The sequence below is a fragment of the Babylonia areolata genome, chromosome 20, assembly GCF_041734735.1.
Source record: "Babylonia areolata isolate BAREFJ2019XMU chromosome 20, ASM4173473v1, whole genome shotgun sequence".
NCBI classification, from domain to species: Eukaryota; Metazoa; Mollusca; class Gastropoda; order Neogastropoda; family Buccinidae; genus Babylonia; species Babylonia areolata.
In genome coordinates, this window is record NC_134895.1 from 28,462,674 (window position 1) to 28,480,071 (window position 17,398).

The 17,398-nt window shown below is 42.6% G+C and overlaps 2 protein-coding genes across 6 annotated transcripts in view; both read left to right on the forward strand.

Annotated features, from left to right (window-relative positions):
- The window catches only part of LOC143294842 (ankyrin repeat domain-containing protein 66-like), a 40,769-nt gene extending 37,495 nt beyond the window's left edge, over window positions 1-3,274 (forward strand). Inside the window, exons 2-3 of one of the 4 annotated variants that reach the window (XM_076606349.1) lie at window positions 108-336; window positions 1,662-3,274. In XM_076606349.1, coding sequence (XP_076462464.1) covers window positions 108-336; window positions 1,662-1,752 — 320 coding nt within the window. In that variant the 3' untranslated portion in view covers window positions 1,753-3,274. The remainder of the gene's footprint in view (window positions 1-107; window positions 337-1,661) is intronic. The other 3 variants (XM_076606351.1, XM_076606348.1, XM_076606350.1) reach the window with 3 other exon arrangements.
- A 2,050-nt stretch (window positions 3,275-5,324) lies between these two features.
- LOC143295377 (receptor-type tyrosine-protein phosphatase T-like) overlaps window positions 5,325-17,398 on the forward strand; it is a 328,714-nt gene continuing 316,640 nt past the window's right edge. For both annotated transcript variants that reach the window (XM_076607040.1, XM_076607042.1), the window contains exon 1: window positions 5,325-5,970. In XM_076607040.1, coding sequence (XP_076463155.1) covers window positions 5,865-5,970 — 106 coding nt within the window. In that variant the 5' untranslated portion in view covers window positions 5,325-5,864. The remainder of the gene's footprint in view (window positions 5,971-17,398) is intronic.

The following is a 17,398-nucleotide window of genomic DNA, read 5'->3' on the forward strand; positions in this document are numbered from 1 at the left end:
AACGTACCAAAATCGACTACTGTACGATATTGAGTAGGTTACACATATTTCTATTTAGAAAAGTTATTGTAGGTTTTGCAGTGTGTACTGTGTGTTCTGTATTGCAGGTTTTGCGGAGTGTAGTCGTCTCCTGCTTGACCACGGAGCCAAGGGCACGGCACGCACCACCAGTGGCTGGACACCAGCGCACTGTGCCGCAGAAAGCAACAGGATCTCCGCTCTCAGGGCCCTGCATGCCGCGCTGGTACCGGTGGACCTCAAAGATAAGCATGGGGACACACCTCGACGCATTGCTACCATCTATGGGCATCGCGACTGTGTTCGGTATTTGCTGCAGTGAGTTCAGTTTTTCTCTGCTGTGCAAGGCTGGCCCTGTATCCTGGGGCGTTCTCTTAACTGGGATATTCCGTCTACTGGGATATTTCTTTAATCTCTCAGTCTGTCAGTTTGTCTGTCTGCCTCTCTCAATCTCTTGTCAAAACACTCAGTGAATGCCAGTGGTCTTCAGAAGGTTAATGGAATTTGACAGGAAAACTTAACGTACGAGAAAATAGTTACTTTTATATAAGAACAGCGGGGACATGAACCTTTGTGGTGAACCAGTGTCCTATTGGATGAATGTGAATTTCTCCATGATAAGATTTCCGTAAAAAAAAGGTTAATTTAACATCTCTAACTTTTAACGTCTGGCTGTATCCCATTTGAGGTCAAAATCATGAGGATGAATTATGTGTGTTCACATAATATCACGAGAACTTAAACCACAATCTCGTCTTTTCGGGAAGCAATATGAAACTGAAACAACATGTAAAATACCGTTGAAGCCCAGCTGTAGAGAGGTGATGCTCTGTCTGTTACTCAGGAAACGGATATGAGTTTATGTCTTATGCAGACGGAAAGATCACAGGTGACACTTGCATCTTAGTAGAAGATAAGCTGCAATTGCTACGGTGTGGTGTTGAAGTAAGAGTTTTAAGAAGGCAGTGGAGTTGGTCACGAAGATAATTTATACAGATGTCTGTGTGTGTGTGTGTGCGTGTGTGTGTGTTTTCTGGTTTTTATGTAAAGAGATCAGTAAACAAAAAGGGCAGCTGTAGCTGTTTGTCACGCGGTTGATAACAACCCTGAGATTGATTCTGCGGCCAAAAACTGAACTAAACAAATGAATTACATAAACCGACAAAAGCTGTTTGACATGAATGGTGACGGCAAAAATCCTGACAAAATAGAAAATGTCTTGTCCTTGAAAGTGCTTTTGATCATACTATTCAAAATGTTTTGTTACAGAGAGGAGTGAATTTTGTCTGAGATAATGTTGATTGAGCAAGCGAAGGACTGTTTGCTGACTTAGGAGAAGAGCATTACATGGACAAGTTACATGTAAATATGTAAGATGTTCAATAATATAAGTGAGTGCGAGCTTTAAAACAGAGGTGCTGAATGTATTACATCACATGGATTTTTCATTGTTTAGACTGATAATGAATGCACTAATTTCGTAGACCTCAAACGGGATTCCCTGGTACGAGTTTAAGCGGAGAGAGAGAGAGAGAGAGAGAGTTATTGTGGTTTTTTTATTTTGTTTTCTACACGATTGGTTCATTTATCTTTATACTACCTGGTGGCAGTGGTGATGTGGTCAGTGTGTTGTGTGGGTGCAGGGCGGAGGCTGAAGTGGCGGAAAGACGACGAAAAGGCCTGGTGACGGAAGAGGACAATGTTTACACTGATGAAGACGTCGATGTGATTTGACGAAGATGAGAACAGTGATACAGTTTGCAGGATAATAAAACGTTTACTGTATGCATAAAGATACAGGGGGAAAAAAGAAAAGAGAGTTTAACAAAAGATTTTTGAATATCCGTTATCATTATTATTATTGAATTATTGTTAAGATTAGTGTTATTAAAAGAACAAAGAAAGATGCCATACATCGATGCTTCTTCGATCATGGACTGGACGTTCTTTTTCTTTTTTTTTTCTTTTTTTTCAAAACCTTCAATTACTGAAAAAAATCGCTGCAGTTGATCGTGCTCTTGTAATCAACAAACAACAAACTTGCACATCTCAAGGAACAGAATGTCACACCAGAACAGAATGTCTCCCAGAACAGAATGTCATCCCAGTATATAAATGTCACCCCACTACAGAATGTCACCCTGGGTCAAGTTCTGTACTGGTAGGTCACGCATTAATGACCATATGGCTTTGGGACATGTCTGACTGGTCACGTGTATAGTGTGAGTAAGTACAACGTGGAACAAGGATGATGAGTACACTAGAATATCACCGTCGGATTTGGATTCAGCATTTCAATCGCAGCAACAAAAAATGTATGAAATCAAGTAAAGAGAAACTGAGAAAGAAAAATATATAGCAAGGTTAACACAGGCTCACACAGTCATGTCTCTATTATTGTAGTTCTCAATTTTGTTCTTATTGTTATTGCAAATGTCTGAAAACCATTTGCAGATACCCAGACACAGTTCTTCGCGGGGCCCCAACTGAATGACTCTTCACTGAGCTGAGGGAGAAGAAGAAAAAGAATGTTCTTCTTCTGCTATGAGTCTGTTCCTATTGTTATTATTGTTGCTCTTCTTCTTCTTCTGTTACTGTTGTTCTTTTCTTTTTCTTGTTCTCCATCTTCGCCAAGTAATTTTGATTTTCTGGTTTGATAATGTAGTTTCTCTTTTTATGTTACTGGAGCACTTTTACTAAGGTTTTGAACTTTGTCAGTTTTATTTTGACTATTTTTTGACGGATTAAAGATTGGTTAATACAGTGGAGGCAGTTTGTGCCTTGGACACAACTAAAGCAAATATCTATTGAATAGAGAGCCCTTATGTTCACACACACACATACACACACGCGCGCGCCGGCGCGCACACAGACACACACATGGTGTAATTGTGTCCGAGAATTTGTGTTCAGTGGTGTGTGTGTGTGTGTGTGTGTGTGTGTGTGTGAAATGGAAATGCAATTGTGTATTTCTTTATCACAATATTCTTGTATATATATATGCATTATGTTGTTATTGTTGCTCTTCATCTGCTTGTTTCTTCTCTCTCTCTCTCTCTCTCTCTCTCTCTCTCTCTCTCTCTCTCTCTCTCTTTCTCCTATATTTTTTCTTTTTTTCCGTTTTTTTATTTTTAGTTATTTATTTGTACTTTTTATTTCTTTTTTTTCTTTTTTTCATTAACGGCTTGATGTAAAAAAGCAATTGTTGCTTATTCAATTAACCATCATTAATTAAACTCTTGACTTGACTTGATACACGTCGCGCGCACCGCCACACACACGCGCACACACATACACACATTCAGTTACAAGATCCGGCGTTTCTTTGAACAGAAGTTTATGAATAAGGCCTACAGGATTTCGAAATAAATCAAGTTTCATATCAGTCTTAAAAACTTGCGAGTTCATATATATTCATTAAATATATATATATATATATAAAAACTAAAGTTTATAAAAATATATATATTAAAAAAACAAACCTTTTGGTGGTAGATGAATCCTCTTTGTTTAGTGGGATACGACGTTTCGAACCATATGGGTTCTGCCACACAGCTGAAAGTCTTGCATGGGTGAAGCTGTGGTATGGGCCAGCAAAATGCTGGCCGACATGGTTGTTGTAAGAAGCCTAGCTTAGCTGTGTGGCAGAACCCCAGTGACAGCACGTACAGAAAGTACATGGAGAGCCGCGTCATTGATATTTGTGTGTGTATGTGTGTGTGTGTGTGTGTGTGTGTGCGCGCGTGTGTGTGTGTGTGTATTGCACTGAATGGTGATCAGCAAGTGTTAAGTGTGCCTGGTCCATCAAAACAGAACTGAAGTAGTGAGATGTCATCACCCATTTCTCACATAGGCTTTCCTATCCACATTGTCCTCTTTTCATCACTTGAGAACGGGCCTATGGTTAGAAACGTCGTATCCCTCTAAACAAAGAGGATTCATCTACCACCAAAAAGTTTTTTTTATTTTTATTTTATTTTATTTTTTATGAACTTGTTTTTTTGTTTTGAAGAATCCTGCAGTCAATTTTGTCTTCTTCTTCCCTATGTATATATATATATATATATATATATTGGGGGGGCGGGGTGGGGGTGGGGGGGCGCGGTGGGGTTGTGTGCCATGAATGTGTGTGTGTCAGTTGAACAGAAAGCGGCATTTTAGAAGACAGTCATTCGGATCGCTGAGGCAACACTGATACATCCATGCACTGATTCACTTTACATATTTCTGAAAGATATTTGATCAAACAAAGTGTTAGTTCTTCTTCAAAGATCGAACCAACCACTAAACAAACAAACGATAATATAAGTATTTGTTTTATTCATGTACTGATTTTATGGTATATGAGTGAATAACGTCCTGTTTTAAGGTTACTCTGTGCCAACTGACTTGAAGGATCAACAAACCATTATAGTTCTTCGTCAGACAATAATATAAACATGTTTTATTCGGTTCGTATTTTATGACGTAAAGTCAAACTGAAACATGCTTGTCGGGTTTCAAGGTTACTGAATCACTTGCAAACCAGTCATACATGATAATCATAAATGAAGTTCAGCCCGGTGTACAAATACTATTCGTAGAAGGCGTAAAAACCACAACAAAGTCATATTTCGCGGCCACGAAGTAATAAAATTGAAGCTGTAAAATTGGCATGTTGTATTTCACTGATATGGGTACCACTTCCCACAACAATGAATGGCATTTCCTGAGTGCATGCATTTCTAGTTTTTCTTTATCTGTCAAAAAGTATGCATCCAGTAGACATCAGTTGTTTTATCTTTATCTATATCTCAGTGGACAAACAACTGCAAGGAAATATTTCAGTTCGAATGTTTTGTCAAATCTGCCTTTAGTGTGATTCCTAGACAATGGTGTAGCCGTTAAACGTGACACCGGCCAGAATTTAACCGAAGGAATGGATCGTTTAGAAAACAAACATGAAGATCGAACCTCAGTTCGAAAGAATCATCAATTAGCACCGCGGCTTGCAATGTCGGTTTCCGTCTCTGTTAATTTTTATGACTTGTGTCCTTCTCTGTCTCTGCCAATCTTATTATTCGCGGTGTGTGTGTGTGTGTGAGAGAGAGAGAGAGAGAGAGAGAGAGAGAGAAGGGAAATGACGAAAAACGAAAAACTAAAGCCGGCAGAATGTTGGCACCCGTGACAAGTGGGGACGTTCACGTTGTTGGCAGTTCTGCGCGAGTGTTGTGGCTGCTGCCTGACTGCCCCGCACAGCGCGCCTGCCGTCAGCAACAGACAGTGGAAGAAGGAGAATGGGAGCGGGTCTACCCTGCTGATGGAATGACGTTGCCGCTTGCAGTGGGGCGTGCTGCTGAGCAGAGGAGGGGGAGGCGAAAGTTTGTGAACTCATTTTGGACAGAGGCGGAGATTCTGCACCAAACTTGTGTTCTTTTTCAGCCGAGTTCTCAACAACTGAGTGTCGAGGTTTGGTGAGGCGTTGGTGCTTGTGTATGAAGGGGGATTTCGTAACGTGTATCAACAATCATCGCTTCGGCAAAACGGTGTGGATTTGGGGTGTGTGAGAATTACCGATAGTGAGCCAGTCTATCCTCTCTCCAGGACCCAGGAGAAATCGCTGAGAAAGGAAGTGTATTTGAAGGGGAGGAGGGAGAAAAGCTGTGTGGTCTGTGTGTCAGGCTGGTGGCTGGGGTAAATCAGCTGCACGTTGTATTCATGCCGCAGTTGGTATTGGACAAAAGACAAGTAAAGTAGAGCTACTTTACTTCCAGCCTGAGCACAGCCCAAGTTGGTGTGGAGGTGCCGTGCCGACAGACGGGAGGCGGACTGTGTGTTGGTGAAACCTGTAGTATTGATGCCCAGAAATGACGATGGATGGATGTGCATGGACTTTATACATCCTGCTTCTCCTGGGCTGTCTGCAGGGGGAGATGGGCCAGCCGAGACCCAGACATACAGGTCAGAGTCCTGGTAAGTACAGGGAACGATGTTTGTGGTGTTGAAACACACACACACACACGCACACAGATATATATATATATATATATATATTTACATATATATATATATGTATATATATATATATGACAGTCTCTCAGTCACACATCAAACGCTGTTTCAATCACTGGTATGAGAAATAGAAGTCCTGAGGTTTCGCCTGGACACGGGACTGTGTGATGACTGTGTGTTTATCAGATAATCAGTCAACTCACTGAAAACACTTCAAAGACATCTTACACTGATCACGGTCTGTCTCCCACAATATCTCTCTCTTTCCCCCACCAACACCCCCCATTCCCCTTCTCCGTCTGTGTCCGCCTCTTTCTGTGTCCCCCTCTCGGTATTTCCTTGTGTCCGGGTCTGTTTGTCTGTCTCATATTTCAACCACTGATTGGAAAAAAACTAGGCAATGACGAAATGTCAAACAAGAAACGTGCTTTGAAAACTTAATATTTCCTGTCCTTTCGGAGACTTATTACTCTCGAAAGACGAAGAGAGAGAGAGAGAGAGAGAGAGAGAGAGAGAGGTGGTTACATATGTGCTAAATCCAGGATGGTTTATGCACACATGCTAAATACAGGTAAATGCGACAGCAGGTAAAGACTCCACTTGTCTTTCTCCGTCCTCACTTGTCTTTTCTCTCTCTCTCCATTCCCCCTCCCTGTCTGCTTTCCTTTAGTATAGGCCAGGACCACACCGTCCCCTCTGCACTCCCCTCAGGAAACATTCCTTAACGAGACCAGACACATCACTCCTGTACCTCGTGTTTCCGCCTCCTTTCTCTTTTTACCACCCGCTTTCCAATCAAAAACAAATAATAATAGTAATAATGATTGTAAACAAAAAACAAACAAACAAAAAACAAACAAACAAACAACAACAAAAAAAGATTTTAAAAAAATCAGTATTACGTGCGGGTGATGGTTTTCACGAAGTCTGGTAGGATAATGAGCAGCCACTCAAATAACATGGGGCCACGGGAAGGTCAGAGACAACATGGGGTTGAGGAGGGGTCACACAGACAACATGGGACCACGGGAAGGTCGGAGACAACATGGGGTTGAGGAGGGGTCACACAGACAACATGGGACCACGGGAAGGTCGGAGACAACATGGGGTTGAGGAGGGGTCACACAGACAACATGGGACCACGGGAAGGTCGGAGACAACATGGGGTTGAGGAGGGGTCACACAGACATGGGGCCACGGGAAGGTCGGAGACAACATGGGGTTGAGGAGGGGTCACAGACAACATAGGGTAGAGGAGGGGTATCAGACAACATAGGGTAGAGGAGGGGTCACAGACAACATGGGGTTGAGGAGGGGTCACAGACAACATGGGGTTGAGAGGGGTATCAGACAACATAGGGTTGAGGAGAGGTATCAGACAACATGGGGTTGAGAGGGGTATCAGACAACATGGGGTTGAGAGGGGTATCAGACAACATGGGGTTGAGGAAAGGTATCAGACAACATGGGGTTGAGAGGGGTATCAGACAACATGGGGTTGAGGAGAGGTATCAGACAACATAGGGTAGTGGAGGGGTATCAGACAACATGGGGTTGAGAGGGGTATCAGACAACATAGGGTTGAGGAGAGGTATCAGACAACATGGGGTTGAGAGGGGTATCAGACAACATGGGGTTGAGGAGAGGTATCAGACAACATGGGGTTGAGAGGGGTATCAGACAACATAGGGTTGAGGAGAGGTATCAGACAACATAGGGTTGAGGAGACGTATCAGACAACATGGGGTTGAGAGGGGTATCAGACAACATGGGGTTGAGGAGAGGTATCAGACAACATGGGGTTGAGAGGGGTATTAGACAACATGGGGTTGAGGAGAGGTATCAGACAACATGGGGTTGAGAGGGGTATCAGACAACATGGGGTTGAGAGGGGTATCAGACAACATGGGGTTGAGAGGGGTATCAGACAACATAGGGTTGAGGAGAGGTATCAGACAACATGGGGTTGAGAGGGGTATCAGACAACATGGGGTTGAGGAGAGGTATCAGACAACATGGGGTTGAGAGGGGTATCAGACAACATAGGGTTGAGGAGACGTATCAGACAACATGGGGGTGAGAAGGGTATCAGACAACATGGGGTTGAGAGGGGTATCAGACAACATAGGGTTGAGGAGAGGTATCAGACAACATGGGGTTGAGAGGGGTATCAGACAACATGGGGTAGAGGAGGGGTATCAGACAACATGGGTTTGAGGAGGGGTCACAGACAACATGGGCTCATGGAGAGATCAGAGACAACATGAGGTCAGAAAAAGTCAAAGACAACATGGAGTCAGGGAGAGGTCAAAGTCAAAATGGGGTTTTGGAGGGTTGAGGACAACAAGGTGTGGGAAAGGATAGAGACAACACAGGGCCAGGGACAGGCTTGCTTTTTAAATTGGTATTACATCACTCGCGCCGATGACTCTCAGTCCTCACACACACACACACACACACACACACACACACACACCGCTGTAACAACAATTAAAAGGTGGTTCAAACATATTCTTAACAACGTAACAGAAATTGCAAACATGTTACAAATCTTTTCATCATGATCAAATTACCAGATTCAAACATTTTTGTCTCGTTTTGATTTGTGGAAACGTGAAACAGGCCTAAATATAATGAATATGATATACAAACACAAAAACGTATTGCTCCTTGAAGAACATGAAGGGACGTCTTCAAACCAGTACTGCTTACCGCTATTCATCATGTTGTGAGTAAAACGTACAGAGTAAGTAACCAAGAATTTTATGTTTTCTCGTGAACCCCTTTTCTCTTGAACCCCAGTGTTGTGGGAAGCGTGCTTAATGTGCCTGATAGCCTGTTGGGTTTATGCGTCAGGCATCTGGCCTTTTTTCCCAGCAGGTCTGCTGTAGTGTACTATATATGGATCAGTCCGCACACTTCGACTCCCCATTGAAACACAAACTGAAATGTACCTTATAGGTTACTAGATAATTTGGGTTTCATCCTATAATTCCACAGGTATGTTAACCGGTAGAGCTAACCATCTGAGGAGAAGAGAGATGGGCAGGGTTGGATTTATTTACCACTGTGCTGATGACATCAGGACGACAGCACTTTGCTGTGGGGTGAACATTCTTTCCACCCATCTCAAGTGAGGCATTCAGATCCGGTATTCTTCCTCCTGACGTGTCAAGGCGAACAAAAATCTCTGCTTACGTAAACATGTTGCAACTCGTGTGGTTGAGATAAACCCAGTGTGAATGACAACCCCTCTCACACCCACACTCCTTGTTTGTCACGGTCCGTTCTGATAACAGACAGGAGATCATGATAGCAGTCTGCTTACTTCATGCTACAGTTCTGTACTTTGTTTACGGAAACTAGTTAACTTGGTAGCACCAGCTAAACACAGATGGTGTTTTTGTTCTTAGTATATTAAATTGTTATGGTATTTTTTGCTTTATAAAATCTTATGTATTTTGAAAGACATTTCAGGTACAGTACTGATTGTTGTGTGATGTTTTGGAGGAGTAGCAGACGGGCTGACGGTGGTATATATATATATATATATATATATATATATATATATAAAACAAAAAACAAAACAACCCCCCCCCCCCCCCCCCAAAAAAAAAAAAAAAAAAAAAATCTCGTTCTTGCTGTTCTTATCTTCAAAATTCTTCCTTCCTCTCATTCCATATCTGTTTTTCACTCTTCGATTTTGTTTTCTTCTCATTCAGCTTTGCTTTTTCATTTGTTGCAATATATGATTGCATACAGAGCAGTTTTATGACTGCTGGGACTTTCATCAGATCGCTTTGACATGTTTTCAGAAATGTGTGGATTTTTTAAAAATGGCATGAAATGTATTTTGAATAGTTGTTGCTGCATATGGAAAAAAAAAAGTACAGTTATGTTTGTTTTTTGTGTGTTTTTTTATTTTTTATTTATTTTTTTATTTTTTATACTTTTCTAAAATTCACAAATACAACATGACTTTACAAGCGTCTCGTAGAAGAATAATTCATTTCCTTCTTTCATAAACCGGCATGTTAGAATAGTTCGCTATGGCTTATATGATAGCATGTATATTTTCCCCATGAGTTTCCCATTTCTTCCTTATCTTTGTTTTTCATTTATTAATTGTCTTTCTTTTCCTTTATGTACCCTTTCTTTCTTTTTTATTTCTCCAAAGTGTAGCAAAATAATAAAACGTTGACATAGGATCGTGGTGGAATTATTGTATCCCACTTTTAACCATACCCCTCCCCCCCCCCCCCCCCCCCCCCGGCCCTCCTGCCAACCTCTTCCTCATTGCTTTGAAGGTATGTGTAGGCTGACATCTGCGCTCCAAGGGCACGCATGCACACACACACACACACACACACACACACACACACACACACACGGGCGTGCAAAGGAGCACACATAAAATAAAACTTCAGTCGTTCACAGAATCATTCAAGCCAAGCTGTCTGCGACATGCATACAGTTTGACACATGCACGTTCAACACACGTTAAACAACGACAACAAACAACACTAAAAAAAACACACACACAAAAACAAAAAACAACACTTCTCTGGGTCCTCCCCAGCACCTTCGGGTGTTTCTCTTTCTTCTGCTCTTGACAGTAGTTTGTCCAGCGTGCATGCATTAATATTAAGCAAATACATCGCCTGGCGAAACGAGGGGACAATAAATTGCATATATCTGGACAGTGGACATGCTTCCCCAGGAGTTTCCTTCAGCCTGTCACATGCTGGCCATCCAAGCATCTATCATTCCCGGCTCCACGTACTCAGGCTCAGCTTTGTTATACACTCCTTTTTACAATTTATTTTTTACTTTATACATTCTTTTTCTTGGGGGGATGAGATGGGTTGGGAAGCCGAAGCGGGTGCGCTAATGGTGATGATGATATGATATGGATATTTATGTAGCATCTATCCTCGGTCGGAGACCAAGCTCTAAGCGTTTCACAAACACTGAGTCATTTGAACAACAGGCTGCCTACCTGGGTAGAGCCGACTGACAGCTGCCATTAGGCGCTTATTATTCATTTCCTGTGACATTCAATCGAGTTTCAGTCACGCACACATATACTCTTACAGAAATGTAACATTTCACCTGCATGACAGTTATGTTTATTTACCCCGCCATAAAGGCAGCCATACTCCGTTTTCGGGGGTGTCCATTCTAGGTATGTTCTTGTCTCCATAACTCAGCGAACGCTGACATGGATTACAGGATCTTTAACGTGCTTATTTGATCTTCTGCGTGCGTAAACACACGAAGGGGGTTCAGGCACTAGCACGTCTGCACATATCTTGACCTGGGAGATCGGGAAAATGTCCATCCTTTACCCTCCAGGCGCCGTTACCGAGAATCGAACCCAGGACCCTGAGATTTCTTCTTCTTTTTTTCTCCTTTACTTATCTGTCCTACCTTCTTTGCCTTCAGTCTTGCAAAGAAAGCGATGCACGCTTTCGCGTCTGAAGTAACTGATGTCGGAATTGACGCAGTGACTCTCTCTGTGAGAGAGAGAGAGAGAGAGAGAGAGAGACTGCGTGGAGCATACACGAAGCAGGAGTCGGAGCGAACATCAGCAGCTGACTGTTACTCCTCCGTTCTGCTCACTTCCAGTTGATTCAAGTTCATGAACAGTCATCAAAATGATTAACGCATGTATGGAGTTGTGTGTTTTAAAAGTCCTCAAACCGAGACCAAGATTTTCTATGAATGGTCACTAAAAATCATTGTTGAACGGATGAGGGGGCAGGCAGGGAGTTCATGCCATGAATACAAGAGGGCACTTACTTATAAACCGGTCTGTTACGGCGGAACGTGGTGATCTGCAGTCAACGTTAGGGTGCGAGCGATCCAGTCGAAGCGACCAGTTCAACGTGTACGGATAACAGATCTTACGATCGCCAAATGTAGCTCTTCTGTTTTTGAAGGCTTTTTACGATTGGTTGCATTGATCAATGAAAGTTCGTCTTCTCCTTTTCAACGTTTTTTCAACGGTTGAAATAGCAGAGGCGTCTGAGGTAACTGCGAACGGGCAAGTCTAATAATCATTGCGAACGATGGGTTTGGGTATATGTGAACAATTTAAACAGAAGCAGATTTTAAACTCTTCAGATAGTATTATTGGAACATCGCACCAGACTGTTGTATTGTTGGTTTTGATCACACATGCGCGCGCGCGCGTGCCCACACACACACACACACACACACACACACACATTTAAATACACACACCACACCACACACAAACACACCCTTTCGAGATCATTCAGTAATTGCAGCATAGTCCGGTAACAGTAATAGACTCACGTGAAAATACCCAATGGTCTGATTGCAAACGACACTATTTTGGAGATTCCTGTCAAAACTGACGTTCTGCACACGCTTTCTTAAATTCTCCCAGCACTGGTAATACACAATTCATTCACATTACCAGTCAAACCGGCTAGTAAAACTGTGTCAAACTTAAAGTGAAGTCTTGCTTGCTTCCCCTGATTTTAGGATTGTGTGAGCACGTGAGTGAACTTGGTCGGCATCGGTGCGCGAACAGAATCTGAAAGAGCGCGGTATTAGCCGGAAATAGTTCATGTTTGACTGGTTCTTGGAAATGAAGATTCATTAAGGTATCTGAACGAGGTCGCAGCAGACGTTGAATTGTGAAATTATGTGTGGTGAGAACGCTTTGAAGAGTGGCGGTGCACAAACCGTTAGCAGTTACGCGCTGTTCGCAAGTAGGCATTCCTTTGCCTCGCATATTTTGCGAATGCACGCTGTGGCGGGCTGTACTGTGTACACATAATAATTCATTTACATCAGCCCTTCCTCAGCATCCATTTGTTGATTCCAACATTCACCAGCACACTCCGTTATGACTCAGGCTTTCTTCAATTAACCGGAATTGCTGCTTTCTGAGGATATAAATAGATAAACAAATAAAATAAATAAATGAATAACACATGTCCAAGTAAAGACAAATAAAAAATCTTTGTGTTATCGAAAGCGTTCTCATTTTCATAGCTGCAAGGTCATTCATCTTTCTGAATCGACTTTATTTATGATTGTTAGTAGATGTATTTTACACCACTATGTTGGAAACGCAAACTGTTGGTATATCGTCTGGTGGTGACGTTGATGTACAACATTGTCGGTAGGTCATGGGATGGCCAGTGAGGCGTGAGAAGCGTAGGCCTGGTGTAAACAGGGAACGCTGTTACGCCAGACAGCTCGTTCACAAGAGGGAGGTAGTGTGGAGACCCCAGTGTACAGGGGAAGCCGACAGTTCACCAGGAATGGGAGCAAGTGGAGCGTGAAGGAAAGCTTACTTCACTGCTCACTCCTTCAGCTTTTCGTCCTCCGTCACTGGGCTGGTCAGTGTGGTATAGTGTGTGCAGGCAGCACTGGGTATCCATAGCAGCGCTGATGGTTAACACGGGCAAAAGTTCCCACCTTTGTTTTGACCTACGGTAAAACAGTCTTTTGTCTCTTAGTCTTGTCTTGCCAATGAGGTTCAAACCTTCAATTTCCCAGTGTCCCAGTGGTGAAACCGCCACACGAACTAGTTCACCAGCTCGGCTAGTATTCGATAAATTGTTGCCGACTTAATCGAAAATATTCATCGTGGATCAGCAAGTACCCCTAACTTCATCCACTGGACAAGTATCTGCTGAACCTATACAAACACACACACACACACACACACACACACACACACACACACACATATATATATATATAATGTAACTTTGGCTTAGCAACGCACAAAACTTTATTGAAAGCACATAACAATGCAAACCGGTTCTCCAATCAAAACGACTGGTAAGCTCATGGAGGATAACAGTGAATTGTTGGTGTTCAGTTTCAGCCGTTACAGGATTATTCCAACCAACAAATAAACGTTACACGGGTGGAGACACACTATGTACTCTGTTCGATACATTAAGAACTGCTCAGAAGTTTCGTCTGTATTTACAAACGGTTTGCGCATGACCATTCTACAAGCAACCAACGAACATTCTCATTTTCCTGGATAAGCCACACCGTATTGTGATATGACACGATTCCGTTGTTGTGTAATGCCCCCCCCCCCTCCCCCCCCCCCACTCCCTTTTGAATAAATGTATAATTACAACAAACCGTGCATTATTCCCTGCCCGTTATAAATGAAAATGTCAATAATGATTGAACGGATATTTTACCTTTCTTTTGCTTATGATTGATACCTCTAATTCGTGTGTGTGTGTGTGTGTGTGTGTGTGTGTGTGTGTGCAGTTTTCACCTATTTTGTTTGATTGTTTCTGTTTGTGGCACGTACCTTTACGCTATAAAATCATTGTCGATGTGCTTGTTAGTGGTGGTCTGTATTCTCAGCGCTAGTCAAGTGGGCATGACAGCAGCTACGGTTCACCGCTGTTCGGTGTGCTGATTTGGAAAGATACGGATGGGCGACAATTATGTTCTGTCTGCTTCACTGACTTCGTGGTTCATCTTTCACGGCTACCTGTGTCAGAGGACGCTATATGGGGATTAGATTTCCCTCCCCCCCCCCCCCCCCCCTTTTTTTTTTTTTTTTACCTCCTGTGATAGACAGCAGTAGAACCAACTCATTCCTCACTGTTCCTTTGCTCCATGTCAGCACAGTTGTTATCATCTTTCTGATCTCACTGTTTTACATTCCAACAAAACACTTACGACCGCCATCTTTCATTCATTCATTTATTTATTTTACTTATTTGTTTATTGTCTTTCTTTTCTTTTCGTTTCTCTTTCAATGCTCATTGGGGGACACAATTTCTCATAATGTGTGAGAAAGCGTGGGAGGTCCCCATTATTTTAATCATAAATAATTTCCTTTGTCATCGGCGTTGGGTTCCTGTCTTTTCCCAATGGAAGGAGTTGGGTTCCTGTCTTTTCCCAATGGAAGGAGTTGGGTTCCTGTCTTTTCCCAATGCAAATCTAAGAGAAAAAAGAAAGAGAGAAAAGAAACGAGATCTGGGGGGCGACGACAACGACGATCATGACTGATCTAATGACAGTGGCGTCAGCGAAGAGATCAACAATAGAAGGTGCAGGTAATACAAAGTACTGGTTTAAAAACAAAGAGTGTGAATGTTTGTGTATTGTCAGTGAGTGAGTGAGTGAGTGTGTGTGTGTGTGTGTGTGTGTGTGTGTGTGTGTGTGCGCGCGTGTGCATGTGTGTGTGTGTTTCCTTTTGTGTGTTTACTTGGCTGGTTGATTTGTTCTTTTCTTTCACTCTGTTTTTAAAATGATATTTTCATGTTCTAAGTGTCTTCTGTGAAACTGATAATCTATTTTCAGTGCAGTCTTGCATGTGAAAGGATGCTGACACAAACAGTTGAACAAATGAGCAAGCATGAAATGCAGAACATTCTAAATAAATGTGACAGAAAAGGTTGCATCACAACAATCATCAAAACTATTTGGTCCAGTTTTCACGCTCCCTACGTGAGGGCAAAAGCACTGTAAAACATCTCTTTTTTTTATTATCACATTAATTTTATGTAGAAAGTTGAATCATTTTGACGTTATTCCCATCATCGCTCGGGAAATATTCGGTTCAAGTCTTATTCGATTCTATTCTATTCTATTCATGTTTGAGTTATACACACTGCCTTGATTTCGTTGTTTGCTTTTGATTCCGATGTTTAATTTGAGGTCGATGCAATGCAGTAATCCATCTTATGTGAAATGCAATAAATAGTTGTGTTTCAGTGTCATTACTGTTGATGCCTTCACTAACGCCACTGTCATTATCAATATCATCATTGCCGTCGCCCCTCTTTCTCTTTTCTTTTCCTCTCTCTCATTTTTCTCTTAAGAGTTGCGTTGGGATAAGACAGAAAACCAGCTCCGATGATAAAGGAAATATTTTTGATAAAAATAAGGGGGACTTCCCACGATTTCTCACACATTGCAATGGAAAGAAAATGTGGGAGGGGAACGCCCATGATTTCTCACAATCCCATGATTTCTCTCAAAGTGAGAGAAATCGTGGGATTGCGAGAAATCGTGGGCTTACAGCCCCCGTCCACTGGGACTCCTTGCCATATGAATGAAGACACTCCCAGTCTATTTTAGCTTCAAAACCAACATCAAGACTAATCTGTATAAAGCTGCCTTTAATTGGCCCCTTGATGCCTGCGACAGTGTGAGTGTTTTTTTGTTTTTTGTTGTTTTTTTTCTGTTTTCAGTGTGTGTTGAGGTGTGTTGAGTGGAGGAAGGGAGGGGGTAGGGGGGGGGGGGGGGGCTGATTTTTTGGGTGTAAAACGCGATTGCTTTTGGATGTTCAAACTGGTTTTGGGGCGTTTGCTATGGGCATTGAATTTAGTATGCACTTTTAATGCAGTGTCATAATTCTTCATGATTGCTTACTTGGTTGGATCAACCTGCGTGTTATGATGGATGATATATATATATATATATATATATATATATATGATGGATGATATGTATATATATATATATTATTTATAGGAACTATTGATTGTAAAGCGCTGAGAGCAAAATCATTTGATTATGCGCTTGATAAATAAACCTATTATCATTCTTTCACAGCGCCCAAATACCAGAGTCAATGACACAATGAGAGCTGTGTCCCAAAATCCCCACTGTCTAGGGGTCATTTGACAACCTCCGATGGTGATGTTGGGGAAAAAAAAGTATCGTCCGTAGTTTCCTTCGTACCAGGGACTCGTAAAACCTGTGTTTCTTTTCTGATAGTCTGTTGTGAGCATATTCACTAGTAGTAGTGTGTGTCCATCGAGATCGATGATGACCATCGTTGTCATCCAGCTGGGGGATGGGGGGGGGGGGGGGGATGCTCATGAGTCTGTCTGTGAATGCGCAAATGGCTGAATAGTCCAATCTGCGCACGAAATGCTCGCTGACAGTTGGGGCAGACAAAGAGAGGCATGACATTGTCAGGGAGCTTGTTTGCCCGTGAGTTTTTGGCCTGCCTCTTCTGAACAGCTGCAGTACTGTTGGCCTCGCACAACTTGACGTCTTTGGGCACAGCAGCGCGCCATTTGTCACGGTCCATTGCAGATTCCTCCCAAGAGTCAGGGTTGTTGTCAAACCCTTTCAGAGAGACTTTCAGAGTATCTCTGAAGCGCTTCTTCTGTCCTCCGTGTGATCTCTTCCCTTGTTGCAGCTCGCCATAGAAGAGCCTTTTGGGCAGCCGATGGTCTGGCATGCACGTCACGTGTCCAGCCCAGCGAAGCTGGGACTGCATCAGAATGGTGAAGATGCTTGGAAGGGTGGCTTTTGCAAGCACCTCAGTGTCTGGGATCCTGTCTTGCTACTTGATGTTCAGTAGCTTCCTGAGGCATGTTGTGTAGAAGTGGTTCAGCTTCTTGGCGTG